At 36.9% G+C, this 19,621-nt stretch overlaps 1 protein-coding gene across 3 annotated transcripts; it reads right to left on the minus strand.

Moving 5' to 3' along the window:
• Window positions 1–193: 193 nt before the first annotated feature.
• gabrg1 (gamma-aminobutyric acid type A receptor subunit gamma1) lies at window positions 194–16,075 on the minus strand. 3 transcript variants are annotated; one of them, XM_055038794.1, is made up of 10 exons: window positions 15,778–16,075; window positions 10,504–10,664; window positions 10,241–10,308; window positions 9,261–9,295; window positions 9,075–9,164; window positions 8,763–8,845; window positions 6,386–6,523; window positions 6,144–6,296; window positions 5,012–5,214; window positions 194–4,935 (listed from the first exon to the last, which is right to left on the minus strand). In XM_055038794.1, the coding sequence occupies exons 1-10, from the start codon at window positions 15,984–15,986 to the stop codon at window positions 4,654–4,656; spliced, it is 1,422 nt and encodes a 473-aa protein (XP_054894769.1). In that variant the 5' UTR covers window positions 15,987–16,075; the 3' UTR covers window positions 194–4,653. The 3 variants fall into 3 exon arrangements, with proteins under 3 accessions (XP_054894769.1, XP_054894768.1, XP_054894766.1); XM_055038793.1 differs by having other exon boundaries at window positions 194–4,932; window positions 9,075–9,295; XM_055038791.1 differs by having other exon boundaries at window positions 9,075–9,295.
• Window positions 16,076–19,621: the final 3,546 nt, after the last annotated feature.

Consider the following 19,621-nt stretch of genomic DNA (forward strand, 5'->3'; position numbering starts at 1 on the left):
ATTACTTATAAAAGGACTTATTAAAGACCTGGAAACTTATGAAGAGTTTATACCTGGAGTTAAATTTTACATGTTGAAATGAGCAAAACATGAAACGTTTCAACTTTGTCCTTCAGGCCACTAATTTATTCAAAGAAGGGAATAATTAAGCAATGCAAATACATCTGGAAAATAAAGTCTGAAAAAACACCAGTTGGATTTTATAGGCACTGCTTTATTTTGTCACAGTGTATTGAGTTAATAGTCACAATACAACATAAGCAAGATTTACAGAGAATGATTTCGCACACAGTTATATGACCGACGCTTTTATATGGCTTGAGTTTTATGAGACTTTTAGCTCTTTACAGATCATTAGTGCAATGAATGATCAAGTTTCTGAAGATGCTGGGCTGACAATTAGAGCGTTTAATTTTTTTTTTACAACACTTGCAAACAGGAATATGAAACAAATGTCATGATATGCTGGAGTTTCAGAGTAGCTTTTAAATACATTTAAAAACTTTCAGCTGGCAGTCATCATTTATACAGTTTTTAAAGCCTGACATGGAGATGGAAGCTTGTTTTTTTAAGCCAAGGCAAAGCGGAAATAGAGTTGCAAAGCAAAAGCTAATTTCACAGTACAACAACAAATTTGATTTTATTGTGATTTCAAACAAGTTGGTCATATTGATGTAATATGTTTTCATTTAGTTGTAGTCTAATTTAGATTATACCTTTACATCATTACCATTGAAGTTTGGATTATGTCTCATAATCCAATTAATGTTAGAGAAGAGTTTCTGCAATGTAATCAGAAATATCTTAGTGCATTATGATGAGAAGACTTAAGAATATTAGTTACATTTCTACAATTTATTTGAACAGTTTCTGCTGCAAATAGTAGGAGATTTGATTTGTTTTATTATTTATCAATTTAAAGATTGTAAAATTTACACAACAGCAAAATCAAGGACTAAGGCTCTGCGGAGATCCTGAAAATGCTCATTAAGTTGTATTTTATCAGTTTTTAAATTACACGCCACCCTGACATCCATACAAAATTTAAACTCTTTACCATCTGCACATAAATACAGAATTTAATGCGTTGCCTGTGTTTATATAAGGTACATAGTGTCTGCTGTCAAGATCAGCATTAGCACCATCTGGACTATTTACCATCCAGTTACATTAACCCTATTGTGGAAATATTGTTTCTGTTTCTTGCATTTGTGAAATCTGATGGGATTTCTTATTATGTGTGCATCATTGTCTTAATTGAGAATTTCATACTATCTCTGGTGAACAAAGCTTGTATTTTTATTTTGATGCAATACCCAACAAAACAAAATAGCAAAGCTTATTCTATTTCCAGAAAACAACATTTATGTTGGATTCCCAATAAAATACAGCTGGCATTTATTTAAGTTGACATGACCTTGTTAGTTTTCTCTTTATCTCGTGGAAACATGGTCCTGTGACCTCTAGAAAACATCTCATTTCTTCTTGTCAAGAGAAACAAAGCTTTCTAGGAGCATTTTGTCTTATTTGGAGGAAACAAAGCTTGCATTGTCTTATCTCAATTAAATATCTGGTATTTTCCGGTAATCCACATTAAATAACATGTTTAATTTTGTGGTCCTCCTGAAATAAATGTCTTATTATTTCTCGTCAAAATAAGCTGTTTAGTTTTCGTCTCATTTAGAAGAAAAAATGCTGAAAAGACACTTGATTTAGATCTATACTATAATACAGAAATTAATTGTTCAGTATCAGATCCAGTTGAGGAGCATTTTCTGTCTGTCAGTGGATGATCTGTCCCTGCAGGCCATAACAACATTTTCAGGGTAATCAGTTGGCAGCATAATTGTCCTGGTTTCTGATATACAAACAATTATTTTATTTTGATTTCAAAGTAATTTATTCCTCTCATAAGAAAATAAGCTCTTTAAATGTGTAATAACTTGATAACATGACTGTATGTTGGCTAATATTGAATTATAAATTTCTTTGATAACAAAAGCAAAGATTATTTAATACAAGAGTTCATTTTTAGCAAAACCAGTGTAGTTTTTGCAGAATACTTGGTTCTGCACTTCATGAAAAATCACATTTTGCTACACTTAACTGTGTGAAAAAGTGTTCTGTAGATAAATATGAATAACACAACAAGCTTTAACTCAAACTAAGAAAATATCCCCTTGTGCAGTGGTAATATACTGCAGCCTGCTGCTGTACAGGACTGTTGTTAAGTCTGTGGAAGAAAATCAAAAGTATAAATCAAGTTCTGTGCTGCATGGATAAAGTATATATGCCTCATTTTTAGTGCAGGCTATTTAGTCAGTTTAGTATTAAAGCTTAAACCAAATAAAGTGCAATGGATGCAGCGAGTGACATGAAGAAAACATGGGATGAGACACAAACTTGTCCTTAAAGTTTAAACTGTATTTTTAATTTACTTTAGTTTAGATGCTCTTTTCCTGATTTGTCAACAGTCAGTTTATGTATCACATTAACTACTAGTTGGTGAGCAAATAACATATCTGTTTAATGAGTTGTGCAACATTCATTTTGACTAAATGAACTTGCAGTTTTCCTAAAACCATGTATGCTTGCATAGATGCCAGTACAATGTATCTGAAATGCAGATGATTTTTGGTGGCGGGAGAGAAATCTGGACTCTTCATCTATTTACTTCCACATAGCTCACCAACGTTTCCTGTGTAGATTATCCTTGGATTTTCTGTGTTGCAATAAACTGCCACAAATGCAACACATTATGGTTAACAAAGTCTATTTCTTTATCAAAGAAAACAATGATGATATTTGTTTAAGTCATAGTTACAAGCTTCCACAGATGATGGATGAACAAATGCCATCATCCACAAATAGTAGTGCTTTCCTGTTTTTAAAGGACATGACTCAAATTAATTTTTGTCATAAAACTTTAAATGAAAGTTTAAAATTGCTTATCTGGTCAGAAAAAAAGTGAAAATGCAGATTTATTTGCATCTTATGTCATTGTTAAAAATAATTTTTAGCTTATGTTGCTTTTAAGATGATCATAATTGGCCATTAAATGCCAATTTATAAAGTTTACAGGCATTTTATAGCTGCATATTTAAAATATTTTCTAAATATTTACAATAAATTATCATTAGCTTTAAGCAAATAATAAATTCTCACTTTTTGATAATAAAACAATTCATATTAACAAGGCTTGAAGTTCCATTACCATAGATAAATATGATTAGAGGTCATGTGCAACAGAAAATCCCTCATGACTTCTGAAAAAATGTTGGCTGGATTTTGGTTTATATAACTGTGACAACTGCTTGTCACCTTAGGATGTGTTTGTGGGGAAAATGAGACAAAATGTCACCTGAAACTTTTCATGGCTTGATATCCTCAATGTCTGCAATGACTGAACATCTTTTGAGTGTTGAGAGGATTTTCTTTTAAATCACAAAGTGGGAAAAACTGCAAATTAGTGTTTTACATTCTAAGATGTATGAATGCTTGAATAGCACTGAATGCATATGAGACAAAGCATAAAACGGCCTTCTTCTTGTGACCTAAACTTTTCCTCTCTCGAGGTACGTTTTATATGATAAAGGAGTAAACATTAAATTAATTTCAGAATGATGAAGAACTGAACTTCATCCTTCTGTTCTGCTGCCAGACTCTCTTCAAACTAAAATCAAAAGATGAATGAATGGAAGCTGTGTAATCTAGAACACCAAACTACAAGTTCATTGATGGAAATTTGTACATTTTTGAAGAAATTACACACTTTTTTAAAAATCCATGCATTTGAAGGAGAAAATTATCCATTCAGGTATCTATTCTCGTAGACAATCTGCTACTAAAAGCTGCCTGTAAAACTCTATTGCTGTGCTGAAGTATAGGATGATGTTATTGAGAAGTGCTTTAGATGCCACAGACCTTTACAAAATGATGTGCAGCTTTTTTCATGAACATCTTCGGTAAGAAAACAATCAATTTACAGCTGGAAAGGTTAAATTACCAGTTGATGTGTTTACTTGAACAGGAATAAACTCAAACCTTTTTTTTTGTAACATATCATAAGTGAAAGTATAAAATCTGTCTGCCATAAAAATAACTATCATCACTCCTGACAGCCTTGCAGGAAAAACGCAGAGAACAATTTAGTTGCATTTGTAAAGGTATGATCCCTGACTATTCTGAACAAAATTAATTGGCTATTGTTCAGATAAGTTACTGGCTTTTCAGAGAAAAATTAAGGAACCAATCTTCAAATTATAGGAACAATGTCCCTCAAATGCAGATGCAAAGTGCAAAGCATGATATCAATGCACAGTAGCAAAAAGAAAAATAAACATTTGGGCTGTTGTATTAAAGACTGATGGCAATAGTTCCTCTGTGGAGACTGGAGTTTTACATGTGCAAATACTTTATATGGCGGTTAATTTCACAAACAGATCAGCCTGACATTGATCATTTTTCCTGCTTATTGTGCAGGATCAAGATGTTGGAGCTGTTATCACTAATATGCCATGCCTCTCTGCAGCCAGACCCTTTATATTATCAAAGCAAAAGTTTGCAAAGTTACTTCTAACTAGTCTAAAAGCAGCTGATGCACCTGCAAATGTGAAATTCCAGCTGATTTCAGTTGTAAATAGACATTTTCTTTTATAAATAAAGATAAGCAATCCAGTAAACTAGATTAAAAAGGCCAAAAGCAGTTGGAAAAAATATCCGCGAGTAAGAATCAATCTTGGAAACTCGAACGTGCATCCTGTTTTCTCTCCAGGCTCCCGATCGGCAGTCGTCGAAGCAGCAGAAGAAGCTGGCGCAGTCTTTTCCATCTAAGCAATCGTAGGCATAGTCGTCGTCCTCGTGATATGGAACGATGTTGTTCATCTGCAGCAGGGACGTTCCAGGTCGGATATTTACCATGCTGGGAACTCTCTGCTGCAAAGGAACCACGGTTACTGCTCAGTTTAGAAGAATAAAACCCGAGCGAGTCAGATAAAAGTTCAGTTTGCACCTGTGCACTGTTGTTGGCTTTAGACTTCTTGGTCTGCCGGTTGCTGGTGAAGTAGTGCAACGTCCCATACTCCATGAGAGCGGCAAAGGTGAAGATGAAGCAGACGGAGACGAAGAGATCCATGGCAGTGATGTAGGAAACCTTCGGCAGAGACTTCCTGGAGATGGTGCTCAGAGTTGTCATAGTGAGGACTGTAGTGATTCCTACAAAGGGATAAATATAGAAATGTAAAAAATTATTTACATGATTTTTTTTTTAACATAAAACATAAAAACAAGAAATTTGCTGAATAATTGTGTAAACCATAGAAACCCAACAAAAAATAGCAGCTTATTGGAATTGTCCATCAACACCCAGATTCGAATAGTACTGCTTTCTGGTTTCCCATCTCACCTGATCCTCATTTACTAATCATCTGTCGCTTGTTTGTCTTTAGCGTTATCAACATAAATACTTCCTAGTTTCCTTTGTTCATATGCTCAGACTGTTGTGCATTAGTTCATATGTCCACCAATTAGTTGAACGATTGTTGCGTTTAAATCTAGTCAGAGTTGAACATGAGAGCAACATTTTTGAGTTGGGATCATTCATCATCTCCAAAGACATTATCAATTCCACTTATTTTTTAAATATCAGTACCAAAAAGACAGGTGATCTACCAAGACAATCGTGTAGCTATATTAAAAGAAACAAATTAATTATGTTTTTATCTTTTATCCTTGGGAAAACATTATAATCAGTGAAGATTAAGGTCAGCTCGATAACCAAATTACATGTGGGATTCCCCAAGGTTCTATTTTCAGATTACCTATACGTGCCTCTCTGCTAATATGGGTATCCACAGGACCACTTATCAAATTGTCCTGCTAATGCAGATTAATTTTTTTGTGCAACCACATGACAGTTCACAGAAATCACTTAGTGTCTATGATTTCAATGAGTGGATGAGTCAGAATTTCCTCCAACTTACTGCAGAAAAGGCAGACATTATTGTTTTTGGTTCCAAAAACATAAGATTGATCGTTTGCGGTTTGTCATTTTGCTTTATTTGCTCATAAAGAAAGAAAATTTGCAGGACCTAAGTCTGGCAGGATGCTAGACTTTCAAATGGCAAAATATTAAGATTTCAAACCTAGAGATGTCCGAGCTGGGACGGCATCCTTGTTAATCCAGAAGGACACCCAGGACAAGACCACTATCATGCTGCAGGGAATGTACGTCTGAATGGTGAAATAGCCCATCCGTCGACTCAAGTCAAAAAAAATTGTCATTATGACATATTCCCCTGAAACAGAATAACCAAATTAAAGATGAAAGGTGTTTTTCAACTTAGAGCACTGCAAAACTAGAAACAGTAAGGCGATTCTGTCTTACCTGATTGAGTGTGTGCCTCATCGGTGGTATTCCTCATGCCTACAAAAGCAAACTGGTAGAGTCTCCAGTAACGCTGGTCGGCCACCTCCACTGCCCGCCTCTGCCACCGATATGTGATCTCGTTTTTTGGATAACCATCTGCAGAACACCCCAAAACAGATGAAACAAAAGCTTGCCTCATTCCAACAGCATCAGATTTTTCAACGTAGCTCACATATAGACTGTGCAAGAAAGATGGATGTAGCCACAGCTCCTTACAACACAGCTAATCTCAACGATTTATGTAGTTATCAGTCACAGCATCCATTTTGGCCTAGTAAAAATCAACTTCATAAACATGTATCTGACATAGCTGTCCAAAATATCGTCTAAATTAAAATTCGATAAAAGCAATTTTATCGAACTTCATTACAGTTTTATATGGAACTGTAATGAAGTTTCATATCAACCTGCATCAGTTAAATATGTAATTTGTTGTCAACAAAAATAATGAGATGCAGCTCACGTTCAAGAGACGTTCAAGAAAACTTGTCTTGTGTTTACCAGTCTCAGCCCTCCTGGTGTACTATGATCTAATGATGGCACAGATTATACAGATTATCTGGAGTTTGCTTCAGCAAAGAGACCAGACGGTCTTTTATCTGTTTTGATGGAAACTTGCAGGGTAGGAGCTTGTTTCTGTGCAAATTGTGACATTTTTTCTAAACTAGTTTAGATCTGAAATATTTGTCTAAAAACCATTTTAGTACTGTTCAGTTTGTGTTAAAGGGTGGCTTGTGCAATTAAATTTTCCTATTGATAACAAATAATGCAACTTAGTTGATGTTTATGTCACAGCCCCGATTTGAGTATAAACTTATCTCATTCAGACACACGGTACCATGGTGAGTCAGGAGATGGACATATACAGGACAGTCCCAAAAGAGAAATTGTTATAGTTAGAAGGGAAGGGCTGTTTTTGATCTAATAAAGTGGCAAAAGGTCTTTCCAATTAAAACCTTTCTAAAGAGCAAGCAAGTTCATAAGCATATTTGGCTGCAATGGCACTGAGTGAATAGCAGATTTAGTTTATGGTGGGCCCTAAAATTTTATAAGACTTCTGACTCGTAGTACAGTATTTTCAAGAATAACTCGTAAATATAAAGACTACTTAAATTATGTACTGTAGATGTACTGTAAATCAAGATTGTGATCTTTGCTTTAAATCAGAATGGCTACATCTTTCCTTGACATGGTCTATGAGTGGTTGTTATTCACAGGAAACAGCATTAGGGCAAAGAAGATGGAAGCATTCAAAATGTCACTGACCTATTCAGTCACAATAAATTTCTTCAAGTTTGCAAATTAAGTTTGATTCCAAATAGTCTAGACCTCTTTCACGATCCACTGGGTACATATTTGCTTCTCTTTTTGTAATTGTTTCTTGATCCTGCTTATTAGTTTTGAGAATTTGGAATTTCTCTTAAAAATACAGAGTGGCACATTAAACATTTTAAAAGCACTGAGCTGAAAGCTCTGGCTTAGGGATAAGGGATAAAGTGAAGAACTCCATCATCAGATGGGAACACAGAGGGGAGCCCCTGCTCCTCTACATCAAAATTAATTAATGGAGGTACTTTAGGCTTCTGATCAGTATGCCACCTCAGAAGGAGACCCAGAACTCACTGAACAAATCTCCTCTGGTCTGGGAATGCCTTGAAAGAGCTGCAAAGGGATTTCTCGGTTTACCTTCTGCCAACTGGCCTTCTGTCTATGTCAAGTTTTACTCTGTAATCTTTTATATTTTCTAAACAGTTGGCCTTGATTTCTGGCTTTTTGTTACCATGATAATAGACTTTTCGGAAAAGTTATTTCTTCGTTACCAAAGTGACCAAATATTATGTTGATGTAAAATATCTTTTTTTATGAAAACCATATCAAGCCACTACTGTTCGTATAACACAAAAGGTTAGTTTAGGCTTGAGTTTATCACAAACTCATGCTGATTTGATGACATTTCCTGTGACTGAACTGGCTCTGACATTTGACATAAACTCAGTGGAACATTCTTTGTGTTTTCCACTGACGTGTGGAAGATAAGTCATGAGAAGCAAAAGCACAACACAAGAGACAAATGAAGGTTGACAGACAGCATGAATCAGACTGGGAAAGGGTGCAGAATTCATTAAGTCTGTCAGCAAAATGGTAGTAGGTGACCTCCTCTTTCTGCTGGTGGAGCAGATGATAGATTGGTACAGCCTCAAGCAGATGGGCTCTCTGGCAAGGAGAATGAACACAGGTGATGCCATTGTGCTAGTCCCTTGTTCTAGGAGAGCTAGAAAGCTGCAGTCAAGATGACGGGTTCGAAAATGAGAGAATGTTACGTTTGACAACCTACAGCTTGAAAACTCCAGCGGACACGAGTGCTCATCCATTGGAAAGTTATGCAGCTTAAGGTAACACTCCGCATTAATAGTCAACCTGATAAAACAGAATTGTGACAGAAGAAAATCAAGTCTCAACATTCTTTTGTGTGCTTTTTTTTTCTCACTCTCTCTGAAACACCAATAAAACAAACAAATTGATCATGGTTTGACAAACTGGAGTTACTTTAAAAAGAAACACAGATGTGCACACTAAAGCTGCACAAAAAACAAATATCTTTAGAGTTAACATTAAATATGCTAACAAATGACCTGCAGTGTCCTACCTCAGTGTGTACATGACTCGCCCATTACTCCACAGCCTCAGAAGTCGGTTGGGAGTTGTAATCCAGTGGGCATCTGACTTTCGGGAATTCCTGAAGAAGGTGTCGGGAATCCAGATTTTGCCTACCATGTTACTGTTAAGCATGAGCAGCTTCATCGAACTGTTGAACTTCAGTCGGCTGTCATACCATGTTTGGGCAAAGAAGATGTCAATGGTGTATTCCTGCAAGAAAAGGTCATTGCAAACGTTGGTATCTATTTTCCAATTCGTGTTAAGTTTTCAGTATGGATACATTGTTTTTTCAATGATCAAAACTTCTTTTGCCACTTTTCAGTTGCATCATGCTTGTTGAACAGAGACACATCTAAGACATGAAGGATAAAAGTTTAGCAACCCTGAAATAATTCAAATTGCAGGGTGACAATGGATCAGAAGTCAAGGGGTCAAATCCCAACTGTCCATCTTAGTTTTTTGTGTCCTTGGGACAGACTCTCCCCCTACCTCGCCTGCTGGTGGTGGTGTTCTGGGGGTCCAGTGGCAACAATTGATTGACAGCCTTGCTGAGTCTGTCAGTTTGTCCCAGGGTACCATTGGCTACAATGTAGCTTCCTACCATCAGCATTTATGTGAGTGTGTGTGCTAATGGGTGAATGACTGACGGTAGCATAGAGCACTTCAGATATGAACCTACAGCTAAAGTGTTACACAAGTACAAGTCATTTCCTAACAGGATCATGTCAGGCTTAGCATACAGAGATAAATACAGAGTTCCATTCACCTTTAGGCAAAAGAGGAGGAAGGCTTTCATATCATCATGGTCTGGACTTAGACGAACAGTTTATTGTCACTTCTTCATAGGAGAGGATTTTACTGGTTCTGCCCCAAGCTAACCTACCCAGATTAATCTCCATTAGCAGATTCTGTGTGGATCTCCCCATTTTTTGTAACTACATCAGGTGTAGTACAAACTGAACCAAGCCTTGTACTCCAAGCAATTCCATAGCAGATTGCATTCATTGGTTGGACCATCACTCCAAATGCCAAACAATTAGCAAAGAGTTTTTGGTCAGACAGTTGTCCATTTTAATGGTTAATCCAACTTTTTAAAAGAACAAAATGAATAAAAATGAGAACAAGTTGCAGCTAAATTGGTGGAAACTGCCTCACCATGTTGATGGGATCCACTGGTCCGATACTGTTGACATAAACTGCTGTTTCGATCACTGTGGGCCGCACTGAAACATAACGTGACAACAGGGACTTACAGGTAATGCTGCACGTAGCAACCAAGCTCACAATAACAATCATAACACTCATTTCAATAAATATAAATAAACTTTAAATATTAGAAATCCTGTTTGAATATTGAGAGCATGTTTCTTCTAATGCAGAAGGTGTTACGTGGACATGAGAGGATTTTTTTTTCTCACCTCCGATGTCAGGCCGCAGTTTGTTGTCGTAGCCCTGCAGCAGTTTATTGAGGATCAAAGTCACGTCACTCTCATAGACCTTTGGCGATAACACCCAGGTTTTATTTATGGGTACATCCTCATAGTCTTCATCTTCCTGTTTACTGGGCCCAATGGCTGAACTGTGAAGAAGAGAGATAACCATAAAACATCAACAGATATCCAGAGATTCTCAAATTTTCCTCTGGTGTTTTAGCTCTCATTTGGCTTTCATCAAAGGAGAATGAGTGCTTGATTAATCTTGTGAACTGAAGGTGAAAATTACTGTGCGAAGAAAATCAGGCAGCTATATGCACCTTTGAAACTTTCAAAGGAAAGTAGAGGAGATTTCTGGCCAGATGAGGAATCAGATCACATGGACATCAACCATTTATTAGACTGAGAACCTTGACGAGAACAGATCCCGGAGGTTTTTAAGCTGTGATGTGTTTGAGCATATGCCAAACACATTTTACTCATACTCTGATGGAACATCTCGCACACATCTAACAGATTAAATTGGATTTTATTTCTCATTTAACAGTTGACAGACTGCATACATGGTTTTATTCATTAAGATGCTTATTCTGCTCTTTATAAGATACATATTCTTGGTGAAATAATTTACTCTGCTTCAGCTCTAGGGTTTCACATATAATAAAATTAAAATGATTGTGTCTTTGTCAGGTTCTGAAATTGAGTATCAAGCTTACAAAAAGACACAATACGTTACTCAATACTATGTTTTTGTTGATGTTTATTAGGTCCCTCATATTATTATGGAGAAATTTTCACTTTTAAACACTTGCTTTGTGAATGCAAAGCAAGTGTTTAAAAGTTGGTTGGTTGATCAGCACCATTGAGCTAGAAGATTACCTCTTAAATCTTTCAAAGGGTGGGCTTTTACAAAGCTCTTCCAGATTAGCTTCTTTGCGGTTAAAGGAATGTAAGAAAATGTTGAGTCGATATGGGATTAAATTACTGGAAAACCTAATATCTATCTGATTATTTTCATTATATTATCTAAGGCACTCGTTCTGAAAGAGGGCGTGAAAATCAAAAATCAAATACATTATTAATAGCAAAATAAACAGGCTAAAGGCTGGACTTCCATTTTATGATTGTAACATCATGTCAAAAAACAGAACGTTTTCAAACTCAACTGTCAACAGAGGTGATGTAATGAATAAATTAAATCTGCAATAAACATTGCTGTGCTGCAGATGTAAAACATCCAGAACATCTGTTTTCATCAGTGATGCTTCACCCTTGAACGCCAACGTTTCAGAAGTTTGAACTAACAGCTCTAATGTATGCAAAATCATGCTGGATTTATTTTTTGGCTCTGCGCCCTTAAGAGTAAGCTATACAGACGAGCTTGTTTTCAACAGATTTACAGCAGTGATTTTGCTTTTGTTGTTTTATTGCTATATGAAAAATGTATTTAAATCTTCCATCCATGACATATGCAAGCAAGCTGCTCAAATCTGTAACGTCATGTTTCTTTTCAATTCAGTGGAAGGGTGATTATTTTCTTTGCTTCTAAAATTAGGATCAAACTGCCACTTTTTGCCACAAATATGGAGTATATTTTTAGGCCAAACTGCAATTCTTAAGCAAACAGAGAAGCAGGCTCATGCAGTGCACCTGGACAATATTCAGAGCACTTCACCTTTTCCACATTTTATGTTACTGTCTTATTCCAAATTGTATTCCTAAAGTACATTTCACAGTAAAAATTCTAAGTTTTTATTTATTTAAATGAAGATATGTGATCTAAGTATCATTTTTAGTTTAAACGTGCAACTTGTATTAACAGAAATCAAAGTCAGTAAACAGTTTTACACAAAAACATACCTCACTTAATACTGTTGGTTCACATACAGTAGTTTTTTACACCTCCTGTCAACTTTAGTAACATTATTTAGACATGTATCAATAGAAATGATGACATTGGATTCATGTTATATTTTAACATCCAGCAGAAACCCACAGAAACTGTGTATTTTTGGTACTTTTATATAATGGAATGTGTTCCTGAACCATATAAAGTAAAATATGTCCAAAAATAAGAAATGGGCTTCTTGTAACTCTAAGCAGAAAAAGTCTAAAATGAATCCTAGCTTAAATGTGAAGCTTTTAACCTACCAGTTTTTCATCCCATGTGTTTCATTGTTTCCTCAGAACAAACATTCACTTTAATTGTTCCATAGATTGTGCTGTGTGAGGATGTTCAATATTGCTGGGACTCCCCAAGGGCAAAAAACAGCTTTTAGCTTATAAAGCATAGTTCTGACCTGTGCTTTTTTTCAGCACCGAAAATAAAAGATCAGCAGTTTTTAGCTCTACACACACACAAAAAAAATAGATGTTTGATATTGGTCTTGTGTTTGCACAATCAAAGCACCAGGTTGTGTCAGGTTGCATGTCAAAGGAAGGGTGCTTGGACTCAGTGCACACAGCAGCACTTCTGGAATGCAACTTAAACAGAGCTATAAGCAGTTTTATGTGTCTGCTATCTGATGAGTCCTGCTGTTTCTATTACAGGCCGTTCCACATGGTCGAACTCTCAGCTTGTGCCAAATGACGCTGCTGCTGTAGTTCCCCACTAATAAACACAGACCTGATACTATAAGGATCCCTGTGGACCTGGCGTTCAGCCCGGGATTTAAGCTACTCTTTCCGGAATGATTTCTGATAGACATGATCCCCCCATGACACAGTGACCTAATGACTAGACAAAAATGTCTGTGTAGTCACCTTAAATGATATTGCAACGGGGATACGACAAAGATCTAAAGTGCTGATTGTAATCTAAAAATAGACTCATAATAAATCTACATCTTTATTAATAAAACAACTGAAGGCAGGCCAATGGAAAGCAAATGTTGAAAAAAGAATACTATGGATTAAATAAATGAAAGAAAAGTGAGGGAAGAAATCAACAAATTCAGCAAGCCAATAATCTTAATTATGAAATTACAAAAAGAAGCCACAATACAGTTGTTGCCATTTCTAGCCTTAATATATAAACGAAACGTCTAAATGTTTTGACACATCAGGAGAAAACTAAAGTGTCATTCTCCTGTGGCATGACGAATAAATACATCTTTCAAAAGTGTTCATCAAACTTTGATTTCTCGCCCTGAAACACCAGATTGATGGAAATTCTGAGTCTCATGAGCCTGCTTGTGGTTGATGAAGATTTTATTCACATCCCAAATAAAAATTACCCTCATATCAATATTAAATCTCTTCTGACCTCATCACTGCTAATATGACCAACCATGCACTTAAAGTGTTGGTAAAAGACAACAGCCTGCACTGCTGCAGACATTAAGACACTAATAGTATTTTCTCATTATATTTGGGAGTTTTCATGGGGGTGTCATTAGAAGCAATGGAGCTTGATGTAGCCCATCAGGGGCGCTGCTTTCAGCACTAAGCTGCAGCCCCAGTTCTGCTTTGATCCTGGAGAGACTTTCAATGATGATTAACTGATTGCTTGGCAGCTCTTTCCGTCTCTGTTTTTCCTGGACTCTCATTGAGCTTAAATCAACAACAGTTACTCTGCCAAAACTAATCAGTAAAGCTGTGAAGACACGAACTGCAACACTGACGGTTTCATAAATCTGTTAAATCCACACACAGGGGTCTGTCGTTTTTATGTTAATTTCCTTACAGTCTTACACAGAAACAACCTGAGCACTGCTGAAGAGACACATGACATAGCTGGTATTTATTTGTCTGTTACAAGCACATTCAGACATTTAAAATGTAATTTGACAGTTTTTTCTTAAATACTTTAAATCTCTACCTCACATATTTTGTCCATGAAAGACATCTGGAAATTTTGAGAATCTAAGTTCACGTTTAAAGCAACAAATATGAGGAAAGAGGATAATAACTAGCTTGATATATAAAAAAACATCCACAAATATTATGAAAAGCGATCAGATGCACTAAATAAAAGCAAAGCCATCAGCTAAATTCATTTACATGTCATTAAACAAAGTTTTTAATGAAAAAATTTGAATTAGTAAAAAGTATATGACGAAAAAAATTGCACAGACATTATGCAAAGAGGCTTTAACAAAACGTTTGATTGTTGTAACAGACACAGTTTAATTTCTAAACATCTAAATGTCCCAGTGAGTGCCGATGGAGCCATAATCCCAAAACTAATTGATTATTACACCATAAAACCGCTATGGCCAAGTGCCCTTCATTATATTGTTTGCATATGAGCGAAAAGAATAATAAAAATAGTTGCACTATAGTACAATAAACCATGATGGCCTCTATGCACATTCACTGCACAAGACTACAGGATGAAAAAGAAGAATGTTGAAGATTAGTCAGTATAATACGGGAAAAACACATCAGAGTCAGATGAGACCAAAGCTAAACGTTTTACAAATCACTGCTCTCACAATGTTTGAAAGAAAAATGGTTCTGCACACCACCTGAAGAAAAAACTGTGCCAAAACTATGTCCTTTACTACCATCTGCAGAGTTTAGATCCTAATAATTGTCCAATGGAGTTCAAGTAAACCATTAAAAGTCCAAAACTGATGTTATATTCACAAATAATAGTTCTCATCCAAACTGTTGGTGAGGGAAGGTTTCAATTTGAGGAGTTTGGTAAAAACTTCTCCAAGAGGCACCAAACATTCAGACAGTCAGGCAATAACTGGCATCTTTAAACTGAAAATTAGAGAGACTCTTGGACTGCAGCTGGTGAATGATGGCATGATCGATCATGGCTAATTGATTTGTGCTTTTATCAGCTTGACTGGATTACAATGCCTCGTAAGATTCACTATTAACTTTTTTTTTTTTACTATTAGTATTTCAACGTGCAGGAATAACAAAGATTACTTGTTTGCCTGCTGAGAAATTCCATGTTTTTCTTTTTTTAACTTGAAAAGAAGTCCCTAATCTTAATAGTATGCGTTAAGTGTCGCTCATGCCACGGGCTCAAACACATGTTTGAACAGTGGGGGCCAAAATCACCCAATCTGCAAATCTCAGGTAAATGAGAAAAAACACACACGAAGCAGTCAGCCTCAAGAGAAAACCCATCGTCAGATTTTAAACTCCCCAACCGCAGCTCTCACAATTACCCGCTGTAAAAAAAGAAAAAGACAGACACACACACACACACACACACACACACACGCTCAAAGACCCCTTCTGCGGTCATTTTCACCCCCTCTTCCCATCACGACGGGCGCATGGAAGCGACTCACTCACCAGAGACCGAGCAGCGCGAAGAGCAGCCAGGGATTCATGGCTTTGTCCCGCAGTGCCGAGAAAAGCAGCGACTTCATTCCGCAGCTGGATCCGCACAGATATAACAACTGTGATGTGAATAATAAAAAAAGCGGCGGTAAGAGTGAGAGGAAATCAGGTGGATTCTGTCGGTGGATCAGGGCTGAATGCAGAGGGTGATGGTGAGGCATGGATTCATGGTGCGTGTGCGTGCGTGTGTGTGGAGGGGAGGAGGATGGGAGTGCAGTGAGTGAGGCTGCTTTAGTCCATCTGCAGTGCTGCTGTGACAGATGCTGTTCTCTGACTGGTGTCGTTAAGAGGAAGTTACAGCAACATACGGGTTTTATTTCATTGTGGTTCCTTTATAGGAACTCTGTCCCTGTGCAGCTCGACAGATGATTGAGTGCCTTGCTCAAGGGCACACTGACACAGTGCTCTTCATTTTTCGCTTCATGTTTTCGCCAGGTACAAATTGCGTCCCAAACTACTGCAAAAACAATAATGTAGTTATTTCCGTCTGTTATTTGTGACATGAAAAGTATCAAACAGGTTTTAAATCAATGACAACGTTTGTATTTACAAAATACATTTTTTTAAATTACGAATCTACTTTAGTGGGGAAAAGCTTTTCAAACTAATATTGACATTCCTGTAAAAGTAATTGTCCCCTTGTTCAGTCATGAAGTAACTATAATTAACCACATTTGTTCACTAGCCACACCCACTCAGAAATAAGAGATCACTTAACCCCCTGTTAAGTGATAATATCTCATTCAGTTATGCCACATTGTGCCTAATCTATTTAATTTACATACAAATTATCTATGTGCTGTATAGAACCAAAAAATCTTTTTGGTCATTGCTTGCAAGCAAAAACAAATTTTGTATGTGATTGTAGAGACATTTTAAGGGGCAAATAGGATCAGTCCAACCACATTAAGGAGACTCAAAGATAATTGAAATCAACACGCTGTGCTCTGATCAAAAGAAATACAAGACCATATGACAAACAGAGTCTGTAAAAGTTTAAAAATCTATTTCTAAAGGGATTCTAGTGATATCCCCAAAGAGTGGAAATGTTGAACAGCATGAGCCTCCTGAGAAGTGGCTGGTTGATCAAAATGACCAAAAGAGCAAACTGAAGACTCATCCAGGAGATCACATAAGAACCCAGATCAATGCACTGCAGCCTTTACTTACCTCACTTAAGGTCAACGTTCAGAACTGAAGAATAAAAATATGCGTTTGCATTTTTGAATTGGCAACAACATTTATTCCTAGATGTTTAAACTTGAAACATATTTCAAAAGACTTGCAGCAAAATAGGATTGTACAACATGCCTCTGGTTCACATTTACTGCTGTGAGGATATGAATTATTGCATTTCTGAGGATGCAATAATTACACTAATTACAATTATTATACAAAAAAAAGTACACTAAAATACACAGGAGAAAAAAAATCATAAAATCTAACACCCAGAGGAAATAAAGAGTAGATTTATTTATTTATTTTTTTCACATGCAGCCCAGTGATGGATGCTGGATGTGAATGGAAGGTATTTTCTGAAAATCTCTACAACGAGAGATGAAGAAAATTTAATTATCACACTAAGAAACACACACTGAATGGGAGGAACAAATCCTTTGATATTTATGTAAAAATTAAATAATGAATCTTTGGTAATGTCACTTTTTGTTTTTTATTCACTGTTTCTTTTCAGAATGTAACCATGACCATGTTTCTGTGTCTGGAGACAAAAGTGATGATGGTGAAACCTTAACATGATCCTTAAAAAAGGCATTGGTCAGAAGTGCTTTTCATTGAGCAGCAGATGGCTTTCTCCATCATTTATAGCCTCCAATTCAACCCCAGCGGCTATTGTTATAAGAAAAACTCTAAAACATTCTGGTACCCCACATAAAAATCTGCTAAAATACAGGTAGAACATGAGAAGAATACCAACTTTATCTTTTCATTTGATTTTCATTTTATGTTTGACATCCAGTTTAGATTTTCTTCCAGCATTCCTACATGAGGCAATAAAAAACCTGCATCTCTCAGGTTGCAGCACCACATCTGTCAAGTTATTAATATTCATGATGTTTCCCATTGTATGGAAATGTACAAACATTGCTTCTAGATGATAGTTTCTGCACTGCTGTAGTTGTTCTGATAAATATCAACCATCCTCTTAGGCCTTCCTGGAGATTACTGTGAGATTATTCTCTGTTTGCATTTCCTTCAGGCAACATTTGCTGACAAATGCAGCAGACGGCCCTAAGGTAACCAAGGAAAGGGATTAAGCTCACATAAAAAAAAAAGAGAATTGTAGGGAGCCTTGCTGATTATTGCTAAAGCTATAATTATATATATCTGATCAGAGTAAAGCTGTTCTTTAGGGAAAACAGCTAATCAGAGAGCTGCAAGGTGGCATTTTGCTTTACATGCTGATTGTGTCGGAGAAACAGCGTGTGACCAGAGCTCGCTATTAATGCTAATGTCTTTTTACTGCCTTCAAACCATGGAGGCAGGTAATTAATGTGCCAGTGAGGCAGAGATGTTACTGACAAAAACACATTAAGTCTGACACTTTGAATTACGATAAGCGGCTCGGTCTTCTCATTTAAGTAAAAGGGTTACTTTGAGGTTACAGTTAAAATCTGGATGAAGAATCCAGGTTTTTACATGAAGGGCAAAGTAGATAAAATGCATGCAAGCCATTTAAAAAGATAGCCAACATTGGGTTGTTGAAGATACCCAGATATCCTTTTCAAAAGTGATCCACTTAAGCTCTTGAGGAGCCATAGAGACATGTTAGTCCCTCTCCAGGGTTTGGACCCGCTGTAAGCCCTCAGCAAGAGATCAGCCAGACAGGTCAGAGATAAAGCAATGGAAATGGCTGAAGCAGGTAAGTTATGAAGCAATACTGAAAGATTCCAGGAATTCTAAGCATCTGAAAATGGATGTTCACACAGTCTAACAGAGACAGAGCTGTAACAGTTTTGCAAGGAAGAACAGACTGAAACTGCAGCGTTCAGAGACTCATCCCCACAAACTTCATGTGACGATTTCAAACAAAGGTGCAGCTACTCAATACCGATGCAGTATCTTCTTTTTTTGATTAATTTGAAAAAATAAATTTTGACTTTGCCATTAAAAGTTTTTTTTTTTTTTTTAATTAAATTGTAAAAGCAAAAAAAAAAAAAACAGGCAAAACACCCAAGGAGGTGAAGACCTTTTATGGATGATTCCGCACCCAGTATCTGAACAACAACATGTGTGACTTTTTAAACCTCTTGAATCTGACCGGCAATCACTACACGGACCTTTCCACACCTCTGAGCGTGAGGTGTAGCTTCTCTGATCTGAGTTGCCAGCTGCAAACTGGGAAGCTGAGGCAGTCGACCTTCCGGCAGAGGGGGCGATGGGGCAGAGATGTGATGAGTAAAGTGATGAGTGTGGACATTTGTGGCCTCTGGCTAGAGCCAGACCTTCTGAAAGCAACCCCACCTCCAAGATGAAGACACTCTGCAGAGCTCTGGGCTCTCTATGAGTGTTATTACATGATCTGAGCCACGGTGACAGCTGCAGCGTTATCTCTACATGACTTCTCATACATCTGCAGTATGTATTTACTGCTGTGGAGAGAAATAATGCTCTGTACAGGTTTACAGTGATTTCTGCTCATGAGCGATGGGTGAATTCCCTGGATGCGAGGCCAGCAGGAAGGATAAGATGATGTTTGTGCGGATCAAAGCCAGGTGGAGGGGAAAGTGCAGATTTAAGGGTAAATGTGCTGATTTGATGTTGATGTTGCTCTGAG

This window comes from Poeciliopsis prolifica, unplaced genomic scaffold (genome assembly GCF_027474105.1).
Source record: "Poeciliopsis prolifica strain line A6 unplaced genomic scaffold, Auburn_PproV2 SCAFFOLD013, whole genome shotgun sequence".
NCBI classification, from domain to species: Eukaryota; Metazoa; Chordata; class Actinopteri; order Cyprinodontiformes; family Poeciliidae; genus Poeciliopsis; species Poeciliopsis prolifica.